This window comes from Rattus norvegicus, chromosome 11 (assembly GCF_021556685.1).
Source record: "Rattus norvegicus strain SHRSP/BbbUtx chromosome 11, alternate assembly SHRSP_T2T, whole genome shotgun sequence".
NCBI classification, from domain to species: Eukaryota; Metazoa; Chordata; class Mammalia; order Rodentia; family Muridae; genus Rattus; species Rattus norvegicus.
The window spans coordinates 68,510,646-68,524,235 of record NC_141544.1 but is presented as its reverse complement, the minus strand read 5'-3'; the positions used below and the strand labels follow the sequence as shown (position 1 = coordinate 68,524,235).

Here is a 13,590-nt window from a genome sequence, read left to right as displayed (position 1 = left end):
CAATGTGTTAATGGGCCTCTCTATGCTCCCAGATCTTGTTAGGATGCCCCTGCCATATGGTCTTCCAGATCCAGCCCGAACTTCCCCTATTATCTTACACAGGTTATTATGTTGTAACGGGTTCATTAAATGTGCATTTCTCCAACTAGCTCTTTGAAGGCAGGGGCCATGTCTTTATTGGCAGTCTTTGAATGACTACTGTTTGGGAGAGAACCTGCCGTACAGAAGGTAATGGGCACATGGGTTCAGCATGGTAAAGGAAACAATGCCAAAGTTGCCCCCACCCCCAAGCTAACTGTGAAAGCTGACAGGTTTTAATTCATTTTGCTCTGAGGCAGCTAGTGGCTGCCCTCCACCCACTCCTGAACAAAGCTTCCGGTGCTGACTTAGGCACAACACTCCATTTTGGCATGACATATGAGGCTCTTTAGGATCCTGCTCCTGCCTGCTTTTCCAGCCTTAGCTCCACCGCTTTATTCAAATGAACTCTATTCTGATCACACCAGATTGTCTGGGTTTCTTCAAGGTCACCACACTCTTCTATACCTCAGTTCCTTCCTCTTGCACATGACTCTCCTCTCCCTCTCTAACACCTTCTTCTCGTTTGCTATGATTCCACTCAGAGGTCACCTTGAAGTAGGGTAATAAGAAAAAAAGATTGGGGAGGGGTAGGGTGGGCAATACAGAAGAGAAAGGAGCCTTCCAAGCCCAGAGTCTGTCTGAAGTTTCCTAGTAGCTGAGAGTTAATAGTCACAGCATAATTAATATTTGCTGTAAAAGTTGCCTACACCATGCTCCTTTTATACAGAGATTGTTACAAATGGGAATGTTAAAATGGCCCTGAACGATACTTAAGGCTGAGCCTATATGACTTTCACATGAGGCCTTTCTCCTTACCCAGATGTAACCATTTAATTTCCGATCGTTTTCACCAACAAGATTTATAAACTAAACTTTCTTTCTAACCAGAACACATCTTAATTGCTTTATGAAACCCTTTTGACCTATGGTTTTACCTTGTCCGTTGTAATCTTAGCCAGTCCAGCACAGGAACGGTGTTATGATTCCATTTAACTTCCTTAGCAATTTTGAGCTAGACCCTTCAGGAGCCTCCAAATCACGTGGATATCTCTAGCGAAGACATTCAAGTGCCACTCTTTCTTGAGATGCCCGCAATCAAGAACACAGTCACTCCTTTCCTACGTATTCCTCTATTAGTCTATGTATAAAAATCTATAACCTCCAGGTGGGCATGCTGGCACAGCGCTGGCTCATTTCTTTATGAACAGCACTCAGAATACAGAAGCAGGAAAATCAGGATTCAAGACTAGCGTCAGCTATGTATCCATTTCATAGACTTTCTCAATGACCACCCCAAATAAGAAAGTAAAATAAAGGCAAACAGAAAAACACACCACAACCCTAATTCATCCTGACTGGGCCTGAGGTTCTGCAGCCAAGCCAAGAATCCTGGCTTTAAGTGAGTAGAGTTCCTAGAAGAACTCTCAGCAGCGTGTAATGGTTTCTGACTTCTGGTCCGTTGCCAGGGACAATTTCTTGTCTTGCTTTCCTTCTAAATCAGAACTGGGAGCAGGTTTCCTGGGTATCACAGATGCTGTGAACCCTTCTCCATCATTTTTGAATTTTGGTTTTTTTTTGTAAGATAACCATTTCATGAAGAGTAGGGAGAAGAATGTTTCACCTGATCTGATATAGCACGTGGCACAAAAAATATGCATCTTTTGAATCCTGATCTTCCTTTACAAGGGTTTATTTTTTTCTACCTAGGCGATGAAAATGAGAAGAGGCAAAAGGGATTAAACACCAACAACTAAAGCCAAATTAATAAGCATGCTCACCGATTCCCAGGAGGCTCTACATGGACTCCTTGCTCTTAATCTAAGCTCAACATTCATTGAAACACTTTTTTTCAGTTTCACATGTTTCTGTTGGGTATTTCCCCCCCTCCCCTTGGTTTTCAGTTGCTCTTTAAGAATACTGTTTTTAGAACATAAGACTTCAAATAATACATGTTCATAAAATATTCATCTTGGTCTGACAGAGTCTTGAATATTTGAGTTTGTCCATTACTGCTGACTATAGCTGTTCTCTGAAACACTTATGAGGTACAAATGGCTTCTTCTCTCTCTTTTTCATCCTTGGAACTCACTATGTAGCCCAGGCTACCTAACAATTTGCAGCAATTCACCTGCCTTAGATTTCCAAGTGCCGTGGACCACATTTGACTCTTTTTTAAAAGTTAATATTGTTGGATCTGTTCAGAAAAAAAAATACTTATAGAATACAGAGTGTACACACACACACACACACACACACACACACACACACACACACACACACTAGACAACCCAAGAAATAGCAAACGGTTACTCTTGTAGAAATTTTTCAGTTCCTGGTAGACAATGTATGCACAGAGGAGGGACGCCATCTGAGAGTTGGCATGACTTAGGTGTCAGGCTTAGAGAGTCCTGCTGGCCTCTTTAACTCAAAACCTTTTCTCTCAGAATCACTTGGAGATGTATTCCTCCTCCTCGATTTGCTTCTCAGGGCTGTTCAGCAATATAATCTAAAAGCTTGCAACTTCAGACGTCACAAGTGGGGCATGGAAGGCCTCCTCCTCAGCCATATGCGTAAACGCGCAGATCGAGTGATGGCTTCCCACCACCTAAATTTGTTCCCTGATGCATGTTCAAATTCTTTTCACACAAACACACCCACTTATTGTAATGCCTATAAATAATCTCTGCTCTGGAGGCCTGGTTTGAAACTGTAATTGGGGCTAGTCAGAATCTGTAGAGTGGTTTGAGAGCTTTCCTAAAGGCAACACTACCGGAAGCTTCACTCACATTATCTTTAGTGTTGCCTGTGCTCAGAAGCTCCCAGGGCAGTGGCTCTCAATCTTCCTAATTCTGCCACCCTTTAATATAGTTCCTCATGTGGTGCTGACACTCCAACCACAAAATTATGTCGGTGCTACTTCGTAACTGTACTTTTGCTATTGTTAAGTATCATAATATAAATATCTGACATACAAACCCAAGGAGTCCAGACCCACAGAGAATCACTGTGCTAGGGGTGTGTGTGTGTGTGTGTGTGTGTGTGTGTGTGTGTGTGTGTGTGTGTGTGTGAAAGAGAGAGAGAGAGAGAGAGAGAGAGAGAGAGAGAGAGAGAGAGAGAGAAAGGAAAGAAGGTAGGTGATCTGTCATACCTACAGTACATCAGGTCAGACCATGTGTTAGAACCCAAATCTCTGGTTTCAGAAGGATGTCTGGAAAAGCATTCAGGAAAGAACCCTCAAATGGTCAGTGGGAAAGGGTGCAGGATGTTTATGAAGGGTGAACAGTAAGAGACATTAGAATTTGGACTCTCTGAGGGGGAGGTCAAGAGCATAGTAAGTGTGTGTGTGGGGTTGCATATGTGTTAATGTGTGGAGTTTGAAGCATCTGTTTGCAAATATGATGTTGTCATATATACACACATATGTGTGTGTGCGTGTGTGTGTATTATACACATATACAGACACAAGTTTACAGAAAAGCATTCATAATGCTTCATTCTAGAACAAGAAGCACAATGCTTTGTCTAGGTGAGTGATCTATAGGGAAATGAGAACAGAAGCACCAGTAACACATTGCCTGTCATGTTGTAGAGAGCTGAGTCTTTCCCGGAAGTTTTGGAAGTCTGCAGTTGACAAGATCTAGCAGATGAATTTGTGGTAGGTGGACAAGACATAGTCAAGAACTAAAGGAGGTTTTTTTCCAGCTCTCTTGATCAGGTGCCTTATTGCAATTTACACTTCCTTGGTGCTCACACCTAGGGAACCAGAGGCTCCTATAGTGTCTCTAACTCTAACCCTCCTAGGGGTGTGCCTCGTCAAGTTATGGTAATCTGATCAGAGCGACTCTCAGGGCTTAATTGGATACTGGGCTCCTTAACTAGACTATAAATTACCAGAGGTATAGATTGAATCTCAAGCTTCTAGTTCCATCTAGGCTCAAGCTTTGGATTATGTGTTTAGTTTAAAAAAGACATGCAACAATAAACAACAACAACAACAATAATAATAATAATAATAATAATAATAATAATTTTATAGAGCTTATTTTATATTGGAAAGTATACTGTAAGAATTAGTTCTTACCTGAAGCCCGGGGCTTTAATACTTGGGAGGAAGAAATCCAGGCAGTGTGACAGAGTGGTTACACTCTTAACTAATTCACGATCCTGAATTTATTTATTTATTTAGTTATTATTTATTTATATCTTGTGGCCCTATTGGAAATGGAACTGAAGGCTTTGTGCATGGTAAGCAAGTGCTCTAACAGAGTTACATCCTTTCAGCCTTTGGTGTTTTGAGTCAGTGTTTTGCTACATAGCCCAGGCTAGCCTTGAACTTGAAATCTTTTTTGTCTCAGCCTCTCTAACACTGAGATCATAGGCCTTCATCCCTGCAGCTAGTCCTTGATCTCACTTCTAACAGAAACAGATGACTCCTGAGTCTTGCTCTTTTGGTGTGGTGGTGAGGAGTGCAGGACGTAAGGAGAGGAAAGTGTCTGTGGGAATGCCAGTGGTGTGGCTCTCTGTTCTTCGCCAGGACCATCCAGAGTGAAACAAAGCTGGGCTGGCAGCATAGGTTCCTGTCACTAGCTATTCAAGGGGTCGAGCAGCAAGACAGCCATCTAAAAAGACTCATTCTCAAAATAAAACATGAAAAAATGGCTAGGAATAGACCTGGGTTCATTCCCCAGCACTGCAGAAACAAACAAACAAACAAACAAACAAACAAACAAACAAAAACAAAGCATCCCTGCTTGAGAGATCGCTTGGTATCTTGTGCCAAGTTTTAATGATTATGGAGTTAGCACTATTTGGTTGCTTTGCTCTTGCTTTTCTACAGCCTCAAGTCCACCAGAAGAATGGCTTGGTTGCAGGTCCTCGGAACTATGATCTAACCCAACACTGTTATATACTCTACTATGTCCACCTTTGAAATGACCCCTGATCTCTTTTAGATGCAGCACACTTGGTCTCCCTCTCCAGTCTGAGCAATTCTCATCCCTCTCACCCCTAGTGATTTTGTCTCCATGTCACCCAGGTGAGGAGAAAGTGAATACCCACCAGGGAGAGAGTTACAGAAATCACCAAGTGGTTATGAGTTCAACTTCATAGAAAAGCACAGGGTGCCAGAAGGGTAGGCAGGAAGAGAAGGGAGTAAATGGCCACAGCCTGAGAAGACAGAATCACTTGGGAACTGAAGAAGTGCCAGTCACCCAAGACAGGATGGCCCTGAAGAAGGTGAGTAAGGCAGGGGCAGGCCAGGTCAGTAGGAGAAAGGTGAAACTTGGAAGAAGAAACCAGGGCAGGGATAGACAGCAACAGGAAAGATGAGATGCTCCAAGCAGCTAGGGAAGAGAGAGGGCAGGAAGGATGCTAGATCAAAAGCCTGTTTCTTTTCTAACTCTCCCGCCCATCTCTTAGGCCTAGACTTCTCATTTCCTAAGGTGCTTGCGATGAGCTGTGTGTTTAGTACTTCAGTAGTACAGTGTATAGCAACAAGGAATGGGTTGAAAGCTGTCACGTGGCTTCCTATGGCTTTTTAACCTTAGGGGAACTAAGCAGTTTATTCAGTTTAGCTTTGAGAATGTCCTGGGCTCAGGAGACTGAGGCAGGAGGATAACTTCGAACGGAAACTAGACGTGGCTATTTGGTAACTTCAAGGCCAGCATGGGCGACAGTGTGAGTCCCTGTGTCAGAACACTGAAAGTAAAGATAAATAATGTAAGCTAACGGACAATGATGACTTTAGGGCATGAACATTCCTGCTCTGTTGCCTTCTGTGTTGTTCACGTAACAGTGGCCCGTGTCTGAGCTGCTACCACCTACTCAGTAGTATCTGGGTCATGAGAGATATGCAGATACGTTCAGCAACTAAGTGACTGAAAGCAGTATGTTGAGAAATGCCACAAGGGAAGGACTGAGGGGGGTCGTAACAGGGTAGGATGAAGGGCTGTCCATCCACATCCCTCATCACTGAGCTCAAATGGACTCTGCTTTTGGAAAGGCTCCCTCCCAACCTACCGTATCTCTCTGTCTCTGTCTCTGTCTCTCTCTCCCTCCTCTCTTCCTCCTCCCTCCCTCCCCTCCCTTATACTGTCTCATACAGCCCACACTTACTTAGAATTCTCCCTTTCCTCCCTTCTTCCCTTCCCCTCCCTTCTAGGGTCTCATGTAGCCCAGACTTACTTAGAATTCACTCCATACCTCACACCCATAGAGATCTCCTTGGCGCCTCAGCCTCTCAAGAGCTGCCCTTGGAGGCTGGAGATGCACCACCTCCACTCTAAACTAGGTCGAGTGCCATTTTCTCAACAAAGTTGAGAATAAAAAGCCGGAATTGCTTTTCCTATTCTGTGCACCTCTGTGACACATTATCTATATCCGTTTTGATGTTTGTCACAGATTCCTCTTAACTGTATATGGTGGGGAGGTTTGCAGAGGTGGCTACACATTGACAGGTTATAAGCTACTTTAACTGTGGGGATTGATTTCCTATAGACCCGAGTCTGGAGTTTTCTTAAAATGCACTCAGGAGACAGTGAGGTGAAAATTAGAAGACAGAAGAGGATTTTACTTTATTTTACAGAACTGTATCCTTGTTGGAAGCAAAATTCATGTCTTGTTTTAAAGGAACATTAAAAAATGAAACAAACAAAATAACCCATGTCCTTTGGACCTAAAAGGACTCAGCCATCATTCCCAATACTTCTGTATTTTAATAAAGAACAGGTTTCTTTACACTCTAAATTAGCCAAATGATTTTTAATCTGAGAAAGGTTATGGATTTCTTTAAACTCAGCATATTTTTAATCTGTTCACTTTTTGAGATGAGTCCCGCTGTGTAGCCTAGGCTGGCCTCAAACTTACTTATGTATAGCCCAGACTTGCTTAGAACTCACACCATCCTCCTGTTTCAACATTCCAGGTGCTAGGACTATAAACATGGCATACCATGCCCAGCCATGAGTATGCCCAAACATACTCAGAATCTTAATCACAAGTAGAAATACTGCTGCTTCCACACCACACTGGCAGAAACAACAGTGTGACATCACATCCTTAAACTCAAGAAGGCTTTCCCTTATAAGCCAAATATCTTACCTTTAATAAAGGAGAAAAATTACAAAAAAAGAAACAAAAAAGAAAGGAAGAAAATGGCAGAGGCATAGCATATACATAGAAAAAGAATTCACCCAAAAGCAGTATTACACAGCCAAGTAGTATGGTTTACACTGAAGTCTCAGACCACTACTTGGGTGGCAGAGTATGAAGGATTTTGGTGAATTCCTGGCCAGCCTGGGCTACAGAGTAAGAGCCTGTTTAAAAAAAGAGAGAGAAAGAAAGAAAATGAAGAAAAACAGTGTAGACCACACACACACACACACACACACACACACACACACACACACACACACAAAGAAAACCTCTTCTCTCTCAGAAAAATGTCAATATTATCAATACTTTAACTTTAAAAAGTGGTATACATGAGGTCAGGATGTTTTACCTTTTAGAGATCAAATGCCTAGATATAGTTGGGAATGAGAATAGCTCTGAGATTCTCCTCCAAGACATTTCAATGTGTTTCGAGTGACAGTGGAGCTTAACAGGTGGTGGTAACAGTTACGGAAGTAAAGTAATCAGGGCTCTGTGGAGGGCACACATCCACACGTGTTGTCTCCCATCAATGCCTAGGCACATCCAGCAGGTGCACCCCCATCTGACATAATTAGCTTCGTCCAGATCTATGATTGCTAGATTCCTCCCTCACCCTCTCTCTGACCTTTCCCCTTGTCACTGCTGCCATACCCCCCTCCTGTTGGAGCTGGCTCAGCACGCAAACACACGGTGTCAAAGCACTAATGCTGAATTTCAGTCTTCCTAGGCTCATAACAAATTCATAACAAATCTATCTCTACTTCTATCTATCTATATCTGTCTATCTATCTATCTATCTATCTATCTATCTATCTATCTATCTATCATCTATTTACCTATCATATATCTAGTTATCTAGTATCTTTGTACCTAATATCATTCAAATGTATAAAATGTATACATCTATCTAGAGACAGCATTCCCTCTGTAGCTATCGAATGTACACACTGATCTATAGTTGCCCAGATGAAACCACTGAGTTCAGGCTAGGTGTGCTGGAAATGGCCTGCCATCCTGGGCACTTGAGTGATAGACTCCCAGGTCAGGAAAGACTACAGGAGAGCCTGTCACGAATAAAACAACAACAAAAACCCATCCAGTTTTTACAACTTCTTTCGCAGGCTGCAGAATATGGTCTCTGAAACCTGGTTCTCATCCAGGAACTGTCTCTACTCCTCTGTATTGCCTAAGGCCCCTCAAGGGCAGCGAGGCAGTGAGCAAGTGTTTTCATTACGTAAGGGTTTAAACACTAGCTCTGCCACTCAGCGTATATGTAATCTTGAGAAAACAATGTAAATTTTCTGCGTGATGATTTCCATATTTCTTTTGGGGGGAGAGATTTTGAGCTTACTATGCAGTAGAGGGTGACCTTGAACTCCTAATCTTCTTGCTTCTATGTCTCATTTATGGGATCAGAGTGAGGACCACATCCAAGTACTAGCCAAGTACTCTACCAAGAAAGCTATATCCCAAGCCCCTAACTTCCATTTCAAAAATGAGGGTATTACTATCTATCGAGTTCATGGGAAGGTAACGTATGCCAGCGAGTACGTCAGGGTGGAAATTAGCAATGAATATTTTGCTACCAGGCATGGCGGCCTATGGCTACCATTTGGAAAGGATGAGCAGGAGGCTCTTGAGGTTGAAGTCGGGCTAGAATAGATAGCAGAGATGTGTCTCAAAGAAACTAGAACAATAAAGTGTGTGTGTGTGTGTGTGTGTGTGTGTGTGTGTGTGTGTGTATGTGTGTGTGTGTGTGTGTGTGTGTGTCCAAGCGCATGTGCACAATAATGCAGAGGAAGGGACAGAGGATGGACCCCACTTTCTGAACTCATCCCATAAATTGTGATCTCTCATCAAGGCTAGGCTGAACCTCACTGTAAGCCTTTCTCTGGGAAGTATTAAAAGCTGATTGCAGTAACAATGGGGGATGGAAGCATGTAAATGGATAGCAGTTGAATGTGTGTTTCCTGTTCTGACCTGACATAGCTCCATACACCTCTCTCTTTCCTGGGAAACAGACATTTCGTAATAGTAAATACAGCATGTATTGGGGAGATGGGGCCACCATTTTCTCTTTCTGCTCATTAGGAATATTTTGCTTGACAAAGCTGGGTCAATGAACCCGAGTGCCTCGTAGAGCTAATACTGAGTTCCTAGTATGCCAATGGATCTCAAGAATTTTGCTTCCCCTAGCAACCCTTGTACCTGACATATACTGGAGGTCAAAAACAAACACCCGGATCCTTCACAGAGTGCAAGTTAGAATTCACAGCCCAGTCGAGTTACAGTTCGAACTGTCCAAAGTACAAGGAAGGAGGAAGCCCAGCCTACCCGGACATGCCATGAATGAGAGGGTCATTTAGGACCTGCCTGAGATGCCATTCTGTTTGCAAACACGAACTACCTGCCATATCACTCAGCAAAATAATTTCATCGAAGAGCCCGAAGGCAAATGACTCATGTTAGAAGTGTCCCATGCATCGTTTGGCAATGACTCCATAGGCATCAATTAAGCATGGCAAAGACATGTTCTAAAGCATAGCCATCTGGCCTTTCCCGGGGAACTGTTGTTAAGGGCCAGTCAAACAGAAGGGAGTTGTGGCTGTAACAAGATTTTGCAACCTTTCCCTTGTTCAACAGCAGTTAGGGCCCATGAGGACAGTGAACCTGGAAGAGCTCCAGAAGAGGTGAGCAAAGCAAAAAAAAAAAAAAAAAAACCTACTCTCTTTCCCAGGCACAGAAAACAAACGGAGGTGACTCGAGGTCATCTTTTAAGGCAGAAGAATTAAAAGAAGAAGAAGAAAAGAAAAAAAAAGCAGGTAGGTCCAGGGAATGCTTGTGAGTTCATCTGATAGTCTAAACTTTAATTGCTACATTTCCAAGCAAGAGAAAGAACTGGTCCACCGCTTGCTCCCTGAGTGCTTCAAGCACCAGCATCATAGGACTTCGTCCACCTCACCAACCTGAGCTCCGGGTGGTCTAAACATCCTTCCCAAGATAACTATGTTTTTAGCAACCCTTTCAGTGGAAAGATTAACAATCGCCTGGGAGCACTGTCAACCTTTGAAGCCTTTGGCAGGGGAATGCAGCAGGAGGAGAGGCAGGCGCTCCTCAAGGCTACAGTTCTGGATCAGCCAGGCAGACACCTGTGTATATATAGACAAAGCTTCATACACAGTCACTTCATCACACCTAATGACTGCCTGTGAGGACAGATTGCTTCCTCTATTTCTGGCTTTTCCAACAGCAAAACTATGTCTCTCTGTACCCAGCCCAGAATCTGAACCTATTTTTCTAACATTTATCCGATTTTTGTTTTTAAACAAGGTCAGATAAATGAGGGAAGGAATATTTTTGTCAGCTTTAATTTTGATGTAGAGCTAAGATCGTTAATGACTTTCTACCCATTATCCTTGTTCTCTCCCTCCTTTCCTTAATGATTCAAGTCAGTGAGCCCTTCATATACCCAGGCCGCAATATCAAGACGGTTAACATTCTTAGATTGAGGTTGTATGGTGTAAACAAAATCGAAACAACAGTGCAGTGATCCCATTCTTCCGACTGTCCCTTTTGCCAGCGATGCAGTCCGCTTGGTTCTCTTTAAAGCAGCTACCTTCCTGTTAAGTTTTTATTTATTTATTTTTTTTAATTTAGAAATAAAAGAGATCACTGGCAATATTTTTTTCAACACAACAGAAAACAACCCACCCATTAGCAACCACTAAAATAGCAGAATTAAACACAGTGCGAACAAGTAGTTATAGACGAATACCTGGGATTGCCAGATTGGAAAGGGGGACGTTGTGGAGGTGAGGGGGGAGCGAGGCCATCCAGTCAGCATTGCAGACCTCCGAGGCTGTCTTTGTCCCGCTGGGATTGGGAGAGCAGATGGTGCCCATCCTGAGTTTCCTCCTGGCCTTTCTAAATGCAAGCATCCCTGTTGTCCACGAATTAGACAGGCTCAGCCTAGTGCCACTCACTCTGTGGTCATCACCGCTCGGGGCTCTTTAAACATTTCAGAGCACATGGGTCATGCCAGTCTTTTCAGGATTCTTTTCTAGCTCCGAGATGGGTCAAATGGGTGCTTCCCCGCCCGCTGTGCCCGCTGTGCCCGCAATCCCCACCCTCTCCGCCTTGCCTCTGAGATCCACTCCTTTAATCTCCTCAGTCCCTGCTCAGTTAAACTTCTTAGTTCCTCTCTGGAGACCGGGGAGGCAGGCCCGAAGATACAAACCTTACTGAAACCCACAGCATCCAGGAACAGCCACACCCGGAGCTACTCACACGACAGGTGCCTACCGGGCATAGAGACGTGCCAGCGGGCTGCACACACGTGCGCGCCCGGGTTGCACCATATCTTATTCATGGGTGCTTCCGTGGGTGTCCCCGGGCTGGTACACAAGCTGGGCCTGCCTGCACCCCCGCCCCCTGGCTTCTCTGCCCACTGCCCTGTGCTTTTCTGAAGGGCTCTCAGAAGAGTAACCGGCGGCCCCGGGACTCTGACGGCCCCGCCCCGCACTGCCGGGCAGATTTGCGCGTCTAGGCGAGCTGTGATTGGTCACTGGCGGGGCTCGCTCTGATTGGACGACGCTCTGGGGGCCCGCCCCTACATCTCGCTCCCACGCCTCCCCTGCTTCTTAGCTCCTCCCCCCTCCACTCCTACCTGGTAACGTGTGGACAGATAGCGCTGCGGCCTGCGGCTCCGCGATGGGGAAATGTGCACGATGGCCAGCTGTCTTCAGACTGATCTTCTCACATAGATCTTTGATGCGACCACAAATATTTTTCCTCTATCCCTCCGCCTTACACTCACTGTGGTGAAAATTACCCAGAAAGCTCTACATTTTCTGCAAACCACGGAAGCAGCAGAAACAGGAGAGCTAGAGAGGCCACAGAAAGGTGCTGCGGCTCGTATTTGGATACCAGCGTCAAAGCCAGCTGTGTTTGAAGCATTGCAAACTGACAGTTCTCCTGCACAGCCCGCTGAAGCTGGTCAGGGCCATTATTCCCATTTCACAGAGGGGGAGATAATGGTGCTTTACATTGGTGTTGCTGTTGTTTGAAACCTTTTGAATTATTTGTGTCATCTGCTCTTTAAAGGATTACCGCAAGGCAAAGAGGGTTGCTGATACACTTCCTCTTAATGGATGAAACAAGCCTGAGGCAGGTCACATGGCGGCAGCCTTTGCAAACTTCATTTTGAAATGAGGTTCCCTAACTTGGTCTGTAGAACACAGACCCACTTCTCTGCTTTCTGAACTGTTCCCATTTCAAATAGTATTCAAATATAGTACAGTTTTATAATCTGATGTAATTAGTTAAATTTATTAGATGTATATATTTCTTGTATGCGTTTATCTGCGAGACCACGCATGTATGGAATTCAGAGGACAGATTGCTCGTTTCTCTCCTTCCGTGAGGCAGATCCCAGGACTCAGATCTTCAAGTTTGACAGCAAACACCTTTAGCCATTGAACCACCTCCAAGACCCAACATGAGTACTTTGCTAACAAAAAAAACAAAAACAAAAACAAACAAACAAACAAACAAAAAAATTACAGTACAGGCAAATTTATTTTAAAATTTTTAAATTAAAGTAGCCTTTTATGGCAAGAAGGACCCTAGAGACTCAGGAGGGTCTGAGGGGAAAAGAAAACAGTGGTCAGAACTCAGACAAGTAGAACACCTGAGGCTCATGCACAGAGTACTAGGCCAGCTGTCATTTAATCACCAGATGGCCTCCATTTTATCCCTGTTCTCCAGGCTACCTATCTTAGGGTTTCCATTGCTGTAAAAAAGACACCAAGACCAAGGTATCTCATAAAAGACAACGTTTCATTGGGGCTGGCATATAGGTTCTGAGATTCAGTTCATTATCCTCATAGCAGGAAGCATGGCAGTGTCCAGGCAGGCCTGGCTCTAGAGGAGCTGAAAGTTCTACATGGTGTTACAAAGGCAAACAGCTGAAGATGGCCAAAACCCACCCCCACAGTGACACACTTCCTCTAACAAGTTCATACTTACTTCAACAAGACCATACCTCCTAATAGTATCACTCCCTGGACCAAGCATATTCAAATCACCACATTTCATACCCTGGCTCCCATAAGCTTGTTCAAACACATGTGTCTATGGGGGGGGGGGGGCACAGCTGGCCATAGTATAATGGAAAATACATTTAGTTCAGCTCCAAATGTCCCCATAATCTATAGCAGTCTCAACAATGCTAGAAGTCCAAAGTTCAAAGTCTCTTCCAACATTCATCCAATCACTTAACTGTAATCTCTTATAAAATCAAAGTCCAAAAGCAGCTCATATGCTTCCAACACCACAGGATATACATTAGTATTCCAA

At 44.0% G+C, this 13,590-nt stretch overlaps 1 protein-coding gene across 4 annotated transcripts in view; it reads right to left on the bottom strand.

Annotated features, from left to right (window-relative positions):
- Positions 1-11,740, bottom strand: part of Plcxd2 (phosphatidylinositol-specific phospholipase C, X domain containing 2) — a 53,060-nt gene extending 41,320 nt beyond the window's left edge. For 2 of the 4 annotated variants that reach the window (XM_087576687.1, XM_087576686.1), the window contains exon 1: positions 11,471-11,740. Coding sequence is in view for 2 of the 4 variants with exons in the window: in XM_087576685.1 (XP_087432811.1) it covers positions 11,009-11,171 (163 nt within the window). In the remaining 2 variants the exon portion in view is untranslated. 4 annotated transcript variants of the gene reach the window in all.
- Positions 11,741-13,590: the final 1,850 nt, after the last annotated feature.